The 19,556-nt window shown below is 42.8% G+C and overlaps 1 protein-coding gene across 1 annotated transcript; it reads left to right on the forward strand.

The window, feature by feature from the left end:
- Positions 1-5,396: 5,396 nt before the first annotated feature.
- Positions 5,397-18,768, forward strand: LOC116979676. The gene is made up of 4 exons (XM_033031365.1): positions 5,397-5,574; positions 10,047-10,400; positions 13,102-13,380; positions 18,509-18,768. Exons 1-4 carry the CDS (start codon positions 5,484-5,486, stop codon positions 18,511-18,513), a joined length of 729 nt encoding a protein of 242 aa, XP_032887256.1. The 5' UTR covers positions 5,397-5,483; the 3' UTR covers positions 18,514-18,768.
- The last annotated feature ends 788 nt before the right edge of the window (positions 18,769-19,556 follow it).

A 19,556-nucleotide genomic window follows, 5' to 3' on the forward strand; every position in this document is an offset into this window, starting at 1 on the left:
GCGGTTGTACAGACATATTTGTTTTCTCTAGAGCATCAGAGGCTGACAGGAGCCCTGATAGAAGTATATACAATTATGAGGCATAGATAAGATAGACAGTCAGAAGCCCTTTCCAGGGATAGAAATGTCAAAGACTTGAGGGCATAGTTTTAAAGTGAGAGAGGCACAGTTTTTACACCGATGGGTGCCTAGAACTTGTTATCTAAATTGTAGGTTGCAGAGCTTTGAGGTGCAGAGGGATCTAAGTGCTTTGCATGATTTGGCTAGTGTGAAGATTTAGTGAGAAATTAACAACATTAACAGGATATTATTTATCACTTAGGTGTTTTGAATAAAAAATTAGGAAGATTATGTTTCTGTTGTATAGGCACATCTGGAGTATTGTGTAAGTAGTGGTCCCTTATTTTCAGGAAGAATGTTAATGCAGTGGAAGCAGTGCAGAAGCGGTTTGCTGGACTCAAGGGTTGGACAGGCTGAGCTTGCATCTGCTGTATAGATGAATCATAGAAATACAGCAAAGAAACAGATCCTTCAGCCTAACTCATCCATGCTGACCAAGATACCCCGGGGAAAGGGTATTTGATTGAAAACAGAATCAATCTGGAGAATCCGGATCCAGGGAGTACTGCTTAAAAATAAGCATGCACCCCATTAAATCAGAGATGTGGTGAAATATTTTCCTCTTAATGGAAGCAAAATGTTTGAATATTTTCAAGGAAAAGGTAGATGGATTCCTGATGAGCAAAGAGGTGAGATGTTACCAGGAATAAGTGGAAGTGCTAGGTTGCGGTTGCAATCAGATCAGCAATTATATTATGGAATGGCAGAGCAGACTTGAGAGGCCTAGTGTCCTCCTTCAGCTTCTAATTGGTATGTTTGTATTATGAGAATTGTAGGTAGATCTCAGCTGTTCTTCCATTTTGTCTTAAAAATGGGCAGTGCTTAATTCTGTGGGAATCAAACTTTACTTCAGTGAAATGTGTAGGAAGGAACTGCAGATGCTGGTGTAAACCTAAGATAGACAAAATGATGGAGTAACTCAGCATCTCTGGAGAAAAGGAATAGGGTTCGTTTTGGGCCAGACCCCTTCTTCAGACTGTAGTCTGATTCCAATTTTTCTTTTATATTTGGGTTATAAATTTATGGGTTATAAACTTAAAGCCTGCAATACAAGTCATGATATTGACATTTGGGAAAGGGATAATTCCTATAATCAAAAGGGGTCGCTAAATGTGTCTAGGCCCAAAACATCACCCATTCAGTTTCTCCAGATATGCTGCCTGTCCAACTGAGTTACTCCAGCATTTTGTATCTATCTTTACTCAAGTGAAGTCGCCCTTCAGCGCTAGGCTAAACATGCCTGGTGCAAGTGGCCCACTCAGTCAACAACTTGAACGCCCACATGTCTTGTTTTTGAGGGGAAAATGACAGAATACTGGATCACAATAGTTAAGCCTGTAAACTGGTGTCACATTTATGCTATCAAAAGTTGTATAAAAATAGTGCATGCTTTGATTCTGTAGAGCAGTCTCTTGCTTGACTGTTCTCCTTGTCTGACAAGTTATTGCAAATAAAAAAGAAGTTAACTGTCCCTCAAGTCTCATGTAAATTATTCTGACTGTATCCTCATATATAAGGAGACAACTGAGTTGATGCCAGCATTCAAATAAAAAAATATACAAAACCGGACATTGTGCATTTCATGTTGTTGAGAGAGGCTTGGGTGGAGATGGTAGGGGCTCTCACCACAACCTTCATTGGATCTTTATTGAAGTAGTGAAGGACCAGAGTATTGCAAATAACATAAATGGTAAACAAAAAATGGAAGCCTGCCACTAAGTGCCTAAGTCAGACCAACAGCTATGGCAGAATGTGGTTTTTCAGAGAATATTTAAAGACAAACACAAATGACAGGATGCAAAAGGAAAGTCATGACTGACTTTATTTGAATTTGTTGATGATGTGAAGGAGATGTTGTTAAAGGCAATGGAGCTGATACATAACAGAGTCTGACAACATGATTTCGGAAAGAGAGCTGGATTTAATAGAAATATTGGTTTTCTGTGGCCCAGTGCAGAAAGAATTGGTGATTTTATTCTGAACATCAAATCAGCTCACAGCAATAAACGCATGTTGAAGCAACATAAGCAGAGAAGCTGAAAGGAATTGAGAATTCCACAGATTCACAACGCTCTGGGTGAAAAGGTTTTTCCTAATCGTAGTCCTAAATGGGACAACCCCTTATTCTTAAACTGTGACCCCTGGTTCTGGACTCCCCCAGTATCAGGACATTTTTTGTCCAATCCTTTAAGAATTGTATATGTTTCTATAAGATACCCTCTCATCCTGCTAAATTCCAGTGAATATAAGCCCAGTCGATCCATTCTTTCATTATATATCTGTCCCACCATCCCAGGAATTAACCTAGTGAACCAACATTGCACCCCCTCAATAGCAATAATGTCCCTCAAATTAGGAGACCAAAACTGCACACAATATTCCATGTGTAGTCTCAACAGGGCCCTGTATAACAACAGTAGGATCTCCTTGCTTCTATGCTTAAATCCTTTTGCTATGAAGGCCAACATGCCATTTGCTTTCTTCACTGCCTGCTTCGCCTGCATGCTTACTTTCAGTGACTGATGCCACCAAAGAGGATAACCTCACATTTATCCACATTATACTGCATCTGCCATGCATCTGCCCACCCACCCAACCTAAACCACTCTGCAGCCTCATAGCATCCACCTTGCAGCTCACACTGCCTCCCAGCTTTGTGTCATCCACAAACTCTGAGATACAAACAAGCTTCTGGTAAACTCCAGATTTTGATATCTTTAACCCCTGTTTTCTATGAAGACTGGGGAAATTCAGCACGTTTCTTATGACTTTCACAAACTTCTACAGAAGCACCATAGTAAACATACTGTTGGGTTGCGTCACAGCTTGGTTTGCGGCAAGTTTGGCCCAAGACTGTAAACGGTTTTGATAAGGGGAGATCTTGTCTGCCAAATCTGTTGGAGTTTTTTGAGGAGGTAAAGTTGTGGACTACTTTCTAAATGGGGAGAATGATACAGAAATTGGACGTGCAAAGGGACATGGGAGAGCTGGTGCAGGATTGCCAAAACGTTAGTTTGCAGGTCGAGTCAGCAGTAAGGAAAGCAAATGCAATGTTAGCATTCATTTTGAGGGGACTAGAATATAGAAGCAAGGATGTAATGCTGAGGCTTTATCAGGTGCTGGTGAGGCTACATTTGGAATATTGTGAGCAGTTTTGGGCCCCATATCTGAGGACAGATGTGCTGGCTTTGGAGAGGTTTCAAAATGATCCCAGGTTAGGTTAACGTATGAGGAGCGTTTTATGGCTCTGGGCCTATACTCACTGGAGTGTAGAAAGAGGAGGGAGAGTCTCATTGAAACCTGCCAGATAATGAAAGGCCTGGATAGAGTGGATGCTTCGTGTAATGGGATAGTCAAGGACCAGAGAACCTAGCCTCAGAATAATAGGACAAACCTTTGAAATGGTGACGAAGAGGAGTATCGTGAGCCAAGGGTAGTGAATCTGTGGAGTTCATTGCTACACACAGTTGTGGAGGCCAAGACATTGGGTATTTTTAAGACTCAGATTCATAAGTTCTTGATTGGGAAGAGCATCAAAGGTTACAGTACAGGAGAATTGGGTTGAGAGGGATAAATAGATCACCCATGATTGAATGGCTTAATTCTGCTCCAATGTCTTATGGTCTGCAAGAAATTGCACAGAGTTATACATGTAGACCAGTAAATCACACCGACCAGACTTCCCTCCATTGACTCCATCTACACTTTCATGCTGCATTGGAAAAAGCCAACATAATTAAAGACGTCCCACTCTCATCATTCCTTCTCCATGCCTCCATCTGGCAGAAATGCACACACCACCAGACTCAGGATTAACTTCTTCCCCTGTAATCAATGTCCTGAATGGTCCTTTCATGAACTTGGGTATGGTCCGATGCACCTCTACCCCATTGCAGACATTGGACTTTGTCAATGGAACTGGTGCACTATAAGTCTGAACTCATCCTTCTCGGCCCCTCGGACTCAATCAAAATGATAGCAGGCAGCCTTGGAAACCATACCCCACTACTCAAACCTCACGTCAAAAACCTTGGCGTGATATTTGACTCAGCACTGAAATTTGACAATCAAGTCAATGCCGTGGTAAAAAGCTAGCTTCTTTCAGCTTCCGACGATAGCTAAAATAAAAAAATTCCTCCAGTTTGATGATCTGGAAAAGATCATCCACACATTCATCTCCTCCCGCCTAGATTACTGCAACTCCCTTTACACTGGCATCAGCCAATCTTCCCTGTCCCGCCTGCAACTGGTCCAAAACGTCGCAGCGAGACTGACGGGCACCCGAAAAAGGGACCACATCACCCCGATCCTGGCCTCTCTCCACTGGCTCCCTGTGCGGTTCCGTATAAACTTCAAGATTCTCCTCCATGTCTACAAAGCCCTCAATGGGCTTGCCCCCACCTACATAAAAAGTCTTCTCACCCACCACTCCACCTCCAGGCCCCTCAGATCAGCCGACTTGGGGTTGCTGATTATACCACGGTCTAGGCATAAGCTCAGGGGTGACCGCGCCTTTGCGGTTGTAGCCCCTAGACTGTGGAACAGCATCCACTTTCCCATCAGAACTGCCCCCTCCATCGACTCTTTTAAGTCAAGACTAAAGACTTATCTATACTCCCAAGCCTTTCCTGACGTCCTCTGAGTGAGGGCTACATGTATATATGTATGTAGTTTGTTTTGTTGTGCTATTCTTATAACAAATGTAAAGCACTTTGGCCAACGAGAGTTGTTTTTTAAATGTGACATGACTTGACTTGACTAATGATGAGAACTACATCCTGCACTCTGGATCTTCCGCTTTGCTCTACCTATTGTACTTGAGTTTGAGTTGATTTTATTTATTATCTGATCTGATAATAGTATCAGATAGCATACTAAACAACGTGTTTCATTGTACCTTGATACATCTGATGATAATAAATCTAAACCCAACTTTCTAAAAATAGTTGTTCCCAACAAAAGTTGAAAAAGTGTCTTCATTCAAATAATATTTCGGCGCTGCCATGTATCACTCACTGGGTTTCATAATGAGAAGTTTATCTTTGAAATTAGCGTGCTCGGCCAACGTTTCAAGCGCTTGCAAAAGCCTGCAAGTCAGTGAACACGTCTTGTTTTCCATCATCTGCAGCTCGGAATCAGTCGAGGGCAGCTGAAGTGTGAACGTTCAGAGTTCAGATGGCGTCTCACCGCGAGCACAAACACTAATCTCTTCCTGCCACTCACCTCCGGTTTAATACAACGCAAAGCATAAACTCGGCTAACGGAAGCCGGGCATCTTGTTGGCAAGCAGAGGCAGTGTAAAAATAAAAGAGGGCTGGTGAAAATATTTGACTCCGAATTTACAAGATACATAATTAAAAAGCATGAGGATAAATAACTACGAAGAACTGAAAAGAGTTGGTTTTCCTGCCGGGCGCTGTTTTTGTGGCAAAGGTCACCTTTTTGGAATCTGGAGTAAGAAAGTTTTCCAATAACCTTTTGAACTGGAGTGTAAAATATTATTTCAGCTTTTCTTTAAACCTAAATAATTTAGTTTGGCTCAAGATGTTAGTATTTAAAATTATATGTCTGAAGAAGGGTTTCGGCCCGAAACGTTGCCTATTTTCCTCGCTCCAGAGATGCTGCTGCACCCGCTGAGTTTCTTTTTTGTGTACCTTTAAAATTATATAGATAGTTTGCATTGTTGTGTCTGTTAACAGTAATTTGCATTAACAGGTATATTCTAATTACAATGTTCGGTTGAACGTCGTTGAGATTATCTGGGTAATTAATAAGGAACCGACTCTCTGATTCCCATGTGTAAGGAGGGTGCGAGTGCAATGCGCTCCCCCTTTATAACCTAGAATTTACACTTGTGTTGCCTGTTTCGCTCCCTCCAGCCCAGTCCTTGATGTTGGGGTATACGTGTATTTTAACGTGGGTTTTTGGCCTTATAAAGGCACCATCCGGCAATCTTGGGCAATTTCCACATTTTCGGAGCAGAATAATAGTAATTTGGATTAATTTATACACCGTTAATTCAGAGCGAAACAGGATTTTCACATTTATCATAGAAAATAGGTGCAGGAGGAGGCCATTCGGCCCTTCGAGCCTGCACCGCAATCGATTCAAAATCAATTATAGACGAAGCCACTCGGGATCACTTTGTATCTCAAACGCGCTGTATAAACGCGAGTAGTTGTCAAATCATAACTGGACCTTAGCGTAGCCACCAGTACTGATTAAAAATGTAAAATGTGCCGAGAAAGATCAATAACCGTGAACTTCCTTCCTCGCGAACTCAATCCGGGTTCCAACTGTACAGAATATAGAACATAGACATTGTATATCAGTTATTTTACAAGATGCTTGGTGAAGTGACTTATTCCTTTGACTAACAGAATCAGTTTATAGAGCCATAGTCATACATTCTGGAAATATGCCCTTCTGCCCAACTAGCCCATGCCGACCTACATATCCCATCTACACAAGTCCCACTTACCTGCGCTTGGCCCATGTCCCTCTAAACCTGTCCTATCCATGTACCTGTCCAAATGTTTCTTAAACGTTGCGACATTACCTGCCTCAACTATCCCTTCGGCAGCTCGTTCCATACAGCCACAGCCCTGAGTGAAAAAAGGTACGCCTCGGGTTCCTAATATACCCCCCTTCCCCCCACCTTAAACCAATGTTCTGCGGTTCTCGATTTCCTGACTCTATGCGTCTCCTCAACCTATTCCTCCCATGACGTTGTACGCCTCTATATGATCACCCCTCACCCTCTGGCGCTCCACGGAATAGAATCCTAGCCTGGAATAGAGTCCTAGCCGCAAGTTTCTATGCACACGAACATTAGAATTGAACAGACAATATTTTGTAAGTTGCATTCTCGACAGGGGAGATCACAAGAACAGTAGCTCTCTGAGGACAATGGAGAAAGAAGGAACTGCATGTACTGGTTTACCAAAAGAAAAGGACACAAAGCACTGGAGTAACTCAGCGGGCCATGTAGCATGACTGAAGAAGGGACCCCGACCCGAAACATCCCCCATCCACGTTCTCCAGAGAAGCTGCCTGACCCGCTGAGTTACTGGGACAATCTGTGGCTTTCTTTTGTAAACCAGCATCTGCAGTTCGTGTGTGTCTATATTAAAATGTATCATTTATTTCGGTTATATCGTCAATTTTGTTTAGGATACTCTGGTCAGATTAATATCAAGATCACAATGGGAAAAGACTTACGATAATTTTGTTATCATTAATTTTACGCACTCTCCAATTTGTATGATCAGAGAACCAAGTTATAATTTGAAAGGGAAACTAATTTACTGATATTTATTCATGAATATACAAACTTACAAGAATAAATCAGAAAATTGTAAATATAGGACGGCAAATATAGAGTTGCTGCCTTGCAGAGCCAGAAACACGGGTCTGATCCTGACTACATGTTCGGCATAGTCAATGTGAACCGAAGGGCCTGCTCCTGTACTGTACTGTTCTATGTTCTATGTTGACAGTGACGTTTCCCGGTATCTAAAATCAACTAAAATTAGCGACATGGTGGTGCAGCGCCAGTGGTGGCGTAGTGCTAACAGCACCCGAGACCATGGTTCGATCCTGACTATGGGTGCTGTCCGTACATAGTTTGTACGTTGTCCCGCGAGGGTTTTACATAGATACATAGACAATAGGTGCAGGAGTAGGCCATTCAGCCCCTCGAGCCAGCACTGCCATTCAATGTGATCATGGCTGATCATCCACAATCAGAACCCCGTTCCTGCCTTCCCCCCATATCCACTGACTCCGCTATCTTTAAGTGCTCTATCTAACTCTCTCTTGAAAGCATCCAGGGAATTGACCTCCACTGCCGTTTGAGGCAGAGAATTCCACAGATTCACAACTCTCTGGGTGAAAACGTTTTTCCTCATCTCCGATCTAAATGACCTACCCCATATTCTTAAACTGTGGCTACTGGTTCTGGACACCCCCAACGTCAGGAACTTGTCCAATCCCTTAATAATCTTATGTTTCAATAAGAACCCCTCTCATCATTCTAAATGCCAGTGTATACAAGTCCAGCTGTTCCATTCTATCAACATATGGCAGTCCTGCCCATCCCGGGAATTAACCCCGTGAACATACGCTGCACTCCCTCAATAGCAAGAATGTCCTTCCTCAAATTAGGAGACCAAAACTGCACACAATACTCCAGGTGTTGTCTCAATAGGGCCCTGTACAACTGCAGAAGGAGCTCTTTGCTCCTATACTTAACTCCTCTTGTTATGAAGGCTAACATGCCATTAGCTTTCTCCACTGCCTGCTGTACCTGCATGCTTACTTTCAGTGACTGATGAATTAGGACATCCAGATCCCGTTCTACTTCCCCTTTTCCTAATTGAAGCCATTCAGATAATAATCTGCCTTCCAGTTCTTGCTACCAAAGTGGATAACCTCACATTTATCCACATTAAACTGCATCTGCCAACTCACCCAACCTGTCCAAGTCACCCTGCATCCTCATAGCATCCTCTTCACAGTTCACTCTGCCACCCAGCTTTGTGGCATCTGCAAATTTGCTAATGTTACTTTTAATCCCTTCATGTAAATCATTAATGTATATTGTAAATAGCTGCGGTCCCAACACTGAGCCTTGCGGTATCCCACTAGTCACTGCCTGCCATTCTGAAAGGAACCCATTAATCCCTGCTCTTTGTTTCCATTCTGGCAACCAATTTTCTATCCATGTCAGTACCCTACCCCCAATACCATGTGCTCTAATTTTGCCCACTAATCTCCTATGTGGGACCTTATCAAATGCTTTCTGAAAGTCCAGGTACACTACATCCACTGGCTCTCCCCTGTCCATTTTCCTAGTTACATCCTCAAAAAAATCCAGAAGATTAGTCAAGCATGATTTCCCCTTCGTAAATCCATGCTGACTCGGACCGATCCTGTTACTGCTATCCTAATGTGTCGCTATTTCATCTTTTATGATTGACTCCAGCATCTTCCCCACCACCGATGTCAGGCTAACTGGTCTATAATTCCTTGTTTTCTCTCTCCCGCATTTCATAAAAAGTGGAACATTGGAAAATGATCACCAATGCATCCACGATATCTAGACCCACTTTCTTAAATACCCGAGGATGCAGACCATCAGATCCTGGGGATTTATCAGCCTTCAGTCCCATCAGTCGACCCAACACCATTTCCTGCCTAATGTGAATTTCCTTCAGTTCCTCAGTCACCCCAGATCCTCTGGCCACTAGTACATCTGGGAGGTTGTTTGTGTCTTCCTTAGTGAAGACCTATGCAAAGTACCTGTTCAACTCGTCTGCCATTTCCTTGTTCCCCATAATAAATTCACCTGTTTCTGTCTTCAAGGTTCCAACTTTGGTCTTAACTAATTTCTCCTGGTGCTCCAGTTTCCTTTCACATTCCAAGGACGTGCAGGTTAGTTGGCTTCTGTAAATTGTCCCGCAGGATAGTATTAGTGTATAGGTGATTGCTGGTCGGCGCAGACTCGGTGGGCCGAAGGGTCTGTTTCCACGCTGTATCTCTAAACGAAACGAAAACTCACATATTCCAATTGTCATTGTCCATAATTATGTTGTTTGATGTAACTCCTGCAGCTGAACTGTGCTTCGTAAATCAAACACGAAAACAACACAGCACTTCAATGGGAAGCATTATTAGTTGATACGAATGATAACAATTTCAGTTAACAATTTCATTTTTCTCAACAGGTTGTTTTATGATCTGCTATTCCAAAATAAATTCTGACTTCGCCATACAGATGTAAATAAACAATTGATTGGACTTTTCCTTGTGAAAATGCTTACAGTGTTTTCAGGTATTACATCAGTCTAATCTTTAACCTTACTCCTGTACAGAAACATTCACATTCACCAGTGTAATACAAATGCATCTGTTTCCCATCCCAGCGCTCCACTTACTGACACTCTGCGGCACAGGAACCCCAGCCCCACCCGATACCGTCATTGATGCCGTCGTTGGACAGGAAGTTCAGTTCCCTGCAGATAATCCGTGTGAAGATCGATATGAATTGACATTTCAGATACTATCACCGTTTGTTGCTCAACTAGCTTCTATGGGAACGGACACACCCGAAACCCGACACCCAGTGTACGCTGACAGACTGCATTGGGACGCGAGTGGATCCCTGGTGCTGTCAAATGTGCAGGTCAATGACAGTGAAAGATATGAACTACAAATCGACTGCTACAGCCCAAAACGAACAGAGCCAAGTGAAAAGACCTTCGATTTGCATGTGTTTGGTAGGTAACTGATGGGGCAGATGGTGCCGCTGGGAAGATTGCTGGGGAATACCAGGGGCAGTGGAGATGACCGGGAGACCGGGAGAAGCCCCGGGGTGTGGTATCTGGGATCAAGAGGGTGGACACCGCGCCAGGCTGCGGACTCCCGGCGGCTCCGACCGGGGTAGGGTGGCGTGAGAGGGGGAATAGTTGTTGCGATGTTAGGACCGAGGGTGGGGTTTGGTCTAAATCATCCGGAGCGAGCCTGGTGGTGGCCATCAGAGGTTGGGTTGCGGTGGTCGGGCAGCTCCCGGGGTGAGTGTGTAAGGGAAGAGGCGGAGGATCCTGACTCGGATAAGAACCATGGTGGGGGATAGGGGGGGGGGGGGGGGGTTGTTGGGGAGGGGTGCTGATGATAGAGAGGGAAGAGGACATTGATAGGCGCAGTGCAGAATGGAGGGTGTGGGGGATCAGAGGAAGGCGAGTAAATATTTGAGATGTGGAGAGAACGCTGGTCAGGTCTAATATGAATACCTTCCAACGTAGAAAGGTCTGAGAATTCGGGTGGTCGCTGCTCATCAGGCTTGACGGAGTGAAGCCCCGGTCCATTGCCGGAAGGTCCAAGATGGCTGGAGATTAGACTCGGTCCCATGGACTTGAACACATACGCGGACCCCTACTGCGCCAACTCACATCCCCTGAATAAAAATGGAAACAAAAATGTATAACAGGAAAATCTGAAAAAAATAGAAACTTTGGAAATATTGGACACAAAATGGTACAAACTAGAGGCAGACCTGAAGATTGGGGAATGATCAGAAATCAGCAGACTAAAACTATTAGGATTGGAGAAAACTGATTATGATTTAAAAAAATGGTAATATCAAACAAACAGAAGGAGCCTCTGTGAATATATAAAAGGGAAGATGGGAGTTAGTTCGTTAGTAAGAAACTGAGAAATGAATAACAGGAAATCAGGAGATAAACCAATACTTTGCGTTGTTACTCACTTGGAAGCTACTGAGATTATCGCAAAGGGAACAGATGTGTTATTTTTATCTAACACTAGACCAGGGGGGACCCGTTGGGTCCCGTCCACTCAACGCGCAGTTGCGGAGTGGGCGACCTGCGGTGTCACACACACTAACCACCCCCCCCCCCACACACACATTAACCACCCTTGATATTATATTAATATTATTCATTCGCTCCTTTTCCCCCCATCCCCCGCCCTATCCACTCACACATAGCCCCCAACTGCGCAGGCATGGCTAAAGAGGGAGAGGGCGGAGCGGCTAGAGAGGGAGAGGGTGAAGGGATGGAGAGGGAGGGGGAGGAGGGTAGAGAGGGATAGGGAGGGGGTAGAGATTGAGGGGGGGGGGGTGGCACGGTGTCACAGGGGAGGGCAGGTCCCCGAATGCAATAGATGGTGAAACCATTAGTGATGTTTTTCCATTCACTATGCCAGTCCTTTTAGTTCAATTTAGTTTAGCGAAACAGCGTGGAAATAGGTCATCGGCCCACGAGTCTGCGCAGATCAGCGAACACCTGTACTCTAGTTCTATCATACTTACTAGGGACAAATTACAGAAGCTAATTAACGTACAAATTTGCACTTTGGAGTGCGATAGGAAACTGGAGCACCCAGAGAAAACCCATGCGGTCATAGGGGGAATGTGCAAACTCTGTACTGACAGCAACAATAGTCAGGATTGAACCCTGGTCTACGGCGCTGTAAGGCAGCAACTCTACCGCCACTGTACCGCCCTTTTGAATGTTATGGGAGCTTGTTTGTATGTAGGAGTGCCAGTAAGTCAAATTGAAATTAGTGATTACATGTTGATTGTCCCCACACTGTGTGTAACATCGCACAGAAAACAATCTCCAGATTCCTCCATTTGATGCCTTATAACTATGTGGGATAGAAACATAGAAATTAGGTGCAGGAGTAGGCCATTCGGCCCTTCTAGCCTGCACCGCCATTCAATATGATCATGGCTGATCATCCAACTCAGTATCCCGTACCTGCCTTCTCTCCATACCCTCTGATCCCCTTAGCCACAAGGGCCACATCTAACTCCCTCTTAAATATAGCCAATGAACTGGCCTCGACTACCCTCTGTGGCAGGGAGTTCCAGAGATTCCCCACTCTCTGTGTGAAAAAAGTTCTTCTCATCTCGGTTTTAAAGGATTTCCCCCTTATCCTTAAGCTGTGACCCCTTGTCCTGGACTTCCCCAACATCGGGAGCAATCTTCCTGCATCTAGCCTGTCCAACCCCTTAAGAATTTTGTAAGTTTCTATAAGATCCCCTCTCAATCTCCTAAATTCTAGAGAGTATAAACCAAGTCTATCCAGTCTTTCTTCATAAGACAGTCCTGATATCCCAGGAATCAGTCTGGTGAACCTTCTCTGCACTCCCTCTATGGCAATAATGTCCTTCCTCAGATTTGGTGACCAAAACTGTACGCAATACTCCAGGTGTGGTCTCACCAAGACCCTGTACAACTGCAGTAGATGCCAGAAGTTGCTGTAGTTTTTACAGGGAAGTGCTATTGAACACATACGGTTTTGCTGTCATTACACCACAGATCCTGCATGATCAGAGGTTACTGCATACTTATGAATCTTAAGTAAGATATGTTTCCTACTAAGTAAATGGTGCAACCCAGGAATTAATGTTAAATTTCAACATTCTTCTTCTGACTACTGTCCCTATTTCAGAATCAGTTTCAAAGCCAGTGATAACAGCAAGTGGGTGTTATTCAACTGCAACTGTTAATCTAAGCTGCTCCGTCACCAATGGAACAAAAGTTACCTTCTGCTGGGAAATTTTCTCCTTGTCCAAAGGCCTCAACGGAACTTGCCATGGGCCAGAACTGGTGATAAACCATGTTAGAGAACAGGAACTATATGCATTCAGGTGCACGGCAAAGAACAGAGTCAGTAATGCAAGCAGACAACAAACAATCACGGAGCTGTGTTATGGAAATGACTATGCACGTACGTATTAAAACTAGATTTGACTCTTGCATTGCACACCTGACTGGCCTTCCTCCATCAATGTGAATGTTTCTTAAACTCACAACAAGTCCTTTTCACTCCTTGCATCTGGTTTTGCTGACATTATTATTGGCAAGGTAGTAACATTTTCAGATCCCCTTCCCTCTTCTATTTTATATGTGGTGGGCTTTGTTAATGCTAGACCTGGAATATTGTAAACCGGTTTGTTCTCACTCTGTAGAGAAGGATATAATTGTAACAGAGATTCGCCAGATTGATTCCTGCCAGAGGGGTATTATTTTATGAGGACTAGCCCTGCACTATCTTGAGTCTGAAAAAGGCTCCTGACCTGAAACGTCACCGATCCATTCCCTCCAGAGGTGCTGCCTGATGCACTGAGTTACTTCAGTACTTTGTGTATCACATTAAAAAAAAAAACAGATATATGGTCTCATTGCAACACACCAAATTCTTAGAGGAGTTGACTTGGTAGATGTAGTCTTGGGTGTTTAGGATTAAGGATCACAATCTCCATCTAGTAAGGATTAAAATATGAAATTTCTTCACCTAGAGGAGAGTGAATCTTTAGAATTCTCGATCCCTCTGCATGATCTTGATGTAGAGACAGTTGCGAGTGCAGTCAAATCAGAGATTGGTAGACTGTTGGATATTAAGGGAATGAAGAGTAATGTGGTTACTGATATGAACAATGATAAATGACCATCTTGAAGGGTGAAGTAGACACAAGGGCTGAATGGTGTACTCTGGTTCCGGTTCCTGTTTCTAATTGTTAGATTCTTAAAAACGTTCCTTAAAAAATTATTTCCTTGAACAGACTTTTGGTCATCTGCCTTACTTTCAAAGTTTGCTTGGGGACATTCCTTGGGTGTGCATTATTATGAAGTGCCACTTTGTTTCAGGTTCTAGATAAATGCATGTTATTTAGTTGTGTTGAGCAGCAAGGGAGAATGAGAAATCCTTTTTTTTATACACAGATGGTAAAAAAGTCAGTCCATTGTGTCTGTATATAAGCTGTAGAAACTGGACAGTAAAATGGGGTGGGAAAGTGGTTTTGACCTTGAGGAGAGATCAACCTGGTGAAAGGAAAACAAAATTAAGTTTATCAATGATATCAAAAAAGGCAGGACCGGCAAGGATAAGGACTATTATCTAAATGGTAAAAGACTGCAAATGTGTGAAGTTCAGAGGGGTTTAGGTGTTCTATTGCTTTAATCACAAAAATGTAGTTGGCAAGTCCAATAAGTAGTTAATAAGGCGAAGGTATGTTGGTCTGATTTGCAAAGATATTGAAGTTTAAGAAAAGGAAGGTTTTGTCACAGTTGTACTGGGTGCTGGTGAGGCCTCAACTGGAATTGGTGTGTCCCCTTACTTATAAACGTGGTAGAATTGGAGATTTACTTGGCCAAGCCCTGAGCTGAAAGGATTGCCTATCACATGAGCCAAACACAGGCATACCTAGGAAGCCATCTTGGTCGGCATGACCGTTAGACCAAAGGGCCTGTTTCCATGCTGTACAACTATGACTTGATAAACATGCCCCACACTAAACTAATGTGTTTTTATGAGCAGATCCTAATGCCACTTTTAGAATGTTCAGCAGCATTTGTGTGTGGTGCCTACCATCTCCTGACTCTTTGACCCAGGGAACCCGAGACAGTTGAGGTACTTGATAAATAACTTATCTGCTCCTTCAGCCTTCCAATTCAACACCAAACTCCCAAAGCTCATGCCCCATGCTTCCCACCAACTAATCTCCCATTCCGAGTTGACAACTCTTTTTCAAACAGCTTCAAGAAATTATAACATTAAAACTGTGTCCTAAGCCAAGCAGTGCTCAGTATTTCATTTTCACAAGTAGGTGCAAAGTTAGCATGTTTAATACTTTGCTATTTTGCAGCAGAATCCACCCATAAATGACCAAGAGGATTACGATATATCAACACCATTTATTACAATATATTTCAACTAGAATATTTGGTTAAGTGTTTTTGCTGAAGTATTTATGATAAGGAAAATGTTAATCTTCTCCTCTATATTTTTCAGCTCAATATCGCTTTTCATTCAAAGCACAATGTTACAAAAATGACTCTGTGTGATCTATTTTAGATCAGAAACTTCACTCGCTCTTAGCTGCAGCGACATTGCCCTTATTTTCGGGTTTAACCATCTTCATCTGCTGCAAAATAAAACAGGTTATTGGTGATAAAGGAAACAATAACAATAATTCAAGTCTGCAGCATTAGTTCAAGGGTACGTAGATCTCAGGATTTAGGCCTGACTGTTAATTGTGTTCTAAATCATGTAGAAGTTATATTTTCAAACAATCAGTAGCAGAAATATGTGTTTGTGTTCTTATTAATAATTATTAACCAATAGGCATGGTAACCCTAAACTTTTTATACTCACAGATTATAAGCACAAAGTGCACGAGGAAAATGTGTTCTTCCTACTAACTTTACCTCATTCCTTCACGAGTTTAGAAATCTTAATTGCGTCTCTGGCCTGTCCTCCTCGTACACCCAATCCTCTTTGAGACAAAGAAATTAATCCACTCACGAACTGTGTTTTATAAATTCCTAGAAAAGGATCTACTATCATCTGGTACAATCACTCTAATCTTTTAAATCTCTTCAACCTTTACTTCAATATGATCCTTCATTGATAAGTTGAAATAGAAGATGATTTTCAATCTCTATTTCAATATGATCCTTAATTGATATGTTGAAATATTGATAATGCAAATAAATTACCTTTTTGGAAGCACAGAGCTAACTACTGTACTATAATGACTAATGAAGTTGTCCATGAGTGCCGCTTACCTTGATCACATAGATCAGCAACTTTCCTGGTCCTGGATGCCAATTCAAAGTTGATTAATAGGTCAAAACCAACGCAGGCAAAACCTTGAGAGTGTGGCGCCATCCGGTGGTCGGGCCACACTCGTTCATCATGGGTGTGAATAGTTACATTAAATAGATACATACAATAGTTACATTAAATCAAATTGGATATTCAGGGATATTGGTAGACACTAGAGGACAATTAGAAGATGTAATTTGTAAGTTTCATTATATAGGCAATGATGTACTAACAACATTTCCATCTTCTAAACCAGGACAATGGTGCTAGAATTGGTTGTGTTAATTCTTTTCAACAGAGCTGAAGGGTGAAATGATCTTCTGTGTTATAAATGTGCATGTTCCTTCCAGAGATGGATCTATTATCATTTAATTCCCTTTTCTACCTATTAGAGTAGTACTATTTCTGAACGTTTGCTACAATGCTGAGAGCTATATTCTGAACTCTGCATCTTCCCCTTTGCTCTATCCATTGAACTTGAGATTGAAATGATTGTATTTATGTATGGTATACCTGATCTGCTTGGATAGTATGCAAAACAAAGCTTTTTCATGTATCTGACACACGTGACAATAATAAGCCTAAACACAATTTTCTGTAATTAATTTCTCTATTTTACCAGCAATTCACCATATTATAGCCGGATATATTTACATACTATTTATTTAAGAAGGAACTGCAGATGCTGGAAAATCGAAGGTAAACAAAAGTGTTGGAGAAACTCAGCGGGTGCAGCAGCATCTATGGAGCGAAGGAAATAGGCAACGTTTCGGGCCGAAACCCTTCTTCAGACTGATGTAGGGTGGGGGGGGGCGGGGAGAAGAAAGGAAAAAGGAAGAGGAGGAGCCCGAGGGCTGAGGGAGAGCTGAGAAGGGGAGGAGACAGCAAGGGCTACCGGAAATTGGAGAATTCAATGTTTATGCCGCTAGGATGCAGACTGCCCAAGTGGAATATGAGGTGCAGCTCCTCCAATTTCCGGTGGTGCTCACTCTGGCCATGGAGGAGGCCCAGGACATAGAGGTCGGATTCGGAATGGGAGGGGGAGTTGAAGTGCTGAGCCACCGGGAGATCAGGTTGGTTAAGCGTATCGAGCGGAGGTGTTCGGCGAAATGTTCGCCAAGCCTACGCTTGGTCTCACCGATGTAGATCAGCTGACATCTAGAGCAGCGGATGCAATAGATGAGGTTGGAGGAGATGCAGGTGAACCTCTGTCGCACCTGGAACGATTGCTTGGAGTTGAGGGGGGAGGTAAAGCGACAAGTGTAGCATCTCTTGCGGATGCAAGGGAAAGTGCCCGGGGAGGGGGTGGTGCGGGAGGGCAGGGAAGAATTGACAAGGGAGTTACGGAGGGAGCGGTCTTTGTGGAACGCAGACAAGGGGGGAGATGGGAAGATGTGGCGAGTGGTGGGGTCATGTTGTAGGTGGCAAAAATGATGGAGGACTATTTGGTGTATGTGACGGCTAGTGGGGTGAAAGGTGAGGACTAGGGGGACTCTGCCCTTGTTACGAGTGGGGGGATGGGGAGAGAGAGCAGTGTTATGGGGTATGGAAGAGACCCTGGTGAGAGCCTCATCTATAGTAGGGAGCGGAACCTCCATTCCCTGAAGAATGAGGACATTTCCGATGCCCTGGTGTGAAACACCTTATCCTGGGAGCAGATGCGGCGTAGACGGAGGAATTGGCAGTAGGGGATGGAGTCCTTACAGGAAGCAGGGTGGGAAGAAGAGTAGTCTAGATAGCCATGGGAGTCAGTGGGTTTATAGTGGATGTCGGTCAGAAGTCTATCACCTGCGATGGAGATAGTGAGGTCAAGGAATGGTAGGGACGTGTTTATTTAAATTTTTTAAAGTTATTTTTAAATTATTTTTTATTATTACATTATTTACATACTACTGCTGTTCCAAATAGTTTATCTATGCAATGGAAAGATATGGAATAGGCTGCTACGTTCGGTGGTGCACTAATGATGGGAGCAAAAATAATGGAAAATACTGGATATGGAATTTACATATTTCACTTTGTGGACAAGAGGGAACAATTTACTTGAACAAACATGTACGAGAAGTTGAAGAAAGCAGCATAGATGGTGATGCACAGATGTTAGAAAAGTAGAGCATGATCTCTTACCAGGATTTGATGCGGGGAAAGGGAGGAATACTTTGGATTACTTTGTTAGCTGGCTAATTGTGCATTTTTGACAAGTTTTCAAATGAATACTAAAACAATATGACTTTCTTCTATTTTTCAGAGTAATACAAGGGACTGACAGGAAAACTGTTGACCAAGATGGATTGACTCCATTTGACGTGCTCCTCTTGCAAAGTGGCACTTGTATTGTTGGTCAGTTTTAGGAACAATTAACTAAAAACTGGAAAAATGGTGATTGGGTTTTCGCCAACACTAGAATGGAAAACAGCAGCATGGGAACTTTGTTCAACATTGCCACTCCTTCGACAATGAATTTCATTGCATGAGCATTATCCAATTAAACTATTGTTAATACCCAAACTCAGTTTTCCAACATGTGTACTCTTTAGAAATATTAATATTTACTCAAAAGATATTGGTATTTATGAGAAGCCTGACAATTATATTTTAGAAAGCAAAATACAGCACATGTATACAGAAAATCTTACTCGTATCATGTAACCTGAGCATATATTTGCCAATTGTGTCACTTTGTTTCTACAGCACAGATCAGTAGCTTTACGTGCATTTGAAAGTTACGATCAATTCACTTACTGTGTTGCACAAATGCATGTTAAAAATAACAATCTGATTTGGCACTGTTGAGATATATAATGTACTGCATACACACACCCCGACAAAGAAAAACAAGGGGCAAGATTCATAACCCACTGCACATAAAATTGGCATTGATGATCATCAATTTCAATAGGTGATGTTTTGGGTCAGAACCCTTCATCAGACTACAAGTAGAGGTGGGGGGGGGAGGGGAATAACATTGGTGGACAAGTTGAGTATGCACCTCAGCCTTGACCTGGTGAATGCATTCCCATAGAGTTGCCAATATTTATATGAGTGACCAAGGAACAGTGATTGGTTTCCACGTCAGGGTGGTGCATGACCTCTGTACTTGTGATTTATCAACCTGCAGACGGTGCTGTTCCTTTATGTCAATTGATTGTTGCCTTTGGACTTTTTAGTGTCGAGTGAGTGGTTTTTGGAGATGCTGATCCGAACAAGTAAACTGTGCTGTTTTTTGTAGAAGTGCAGATTGCAGCTACATGGAACCACATCACTGCTGGAAATTTCCTCTGTGCAAATAACGCTCT

This window comes from Amblyraja radiata, chromosome 13 (genome assembly GCF_010909765.2).
Source record: "Amblyraja radiata isolate CabotCenter1 chromosome 13, sAmbRad1.1.pri, whole genome shotgun sequence".
Classification (NCBI taxonomy): Eukaryota; Metazoa; Chordata; class Chondrichthyes; order Rajiformes; family Rajidae; genus Amblyraja; species Amblyraja radiata.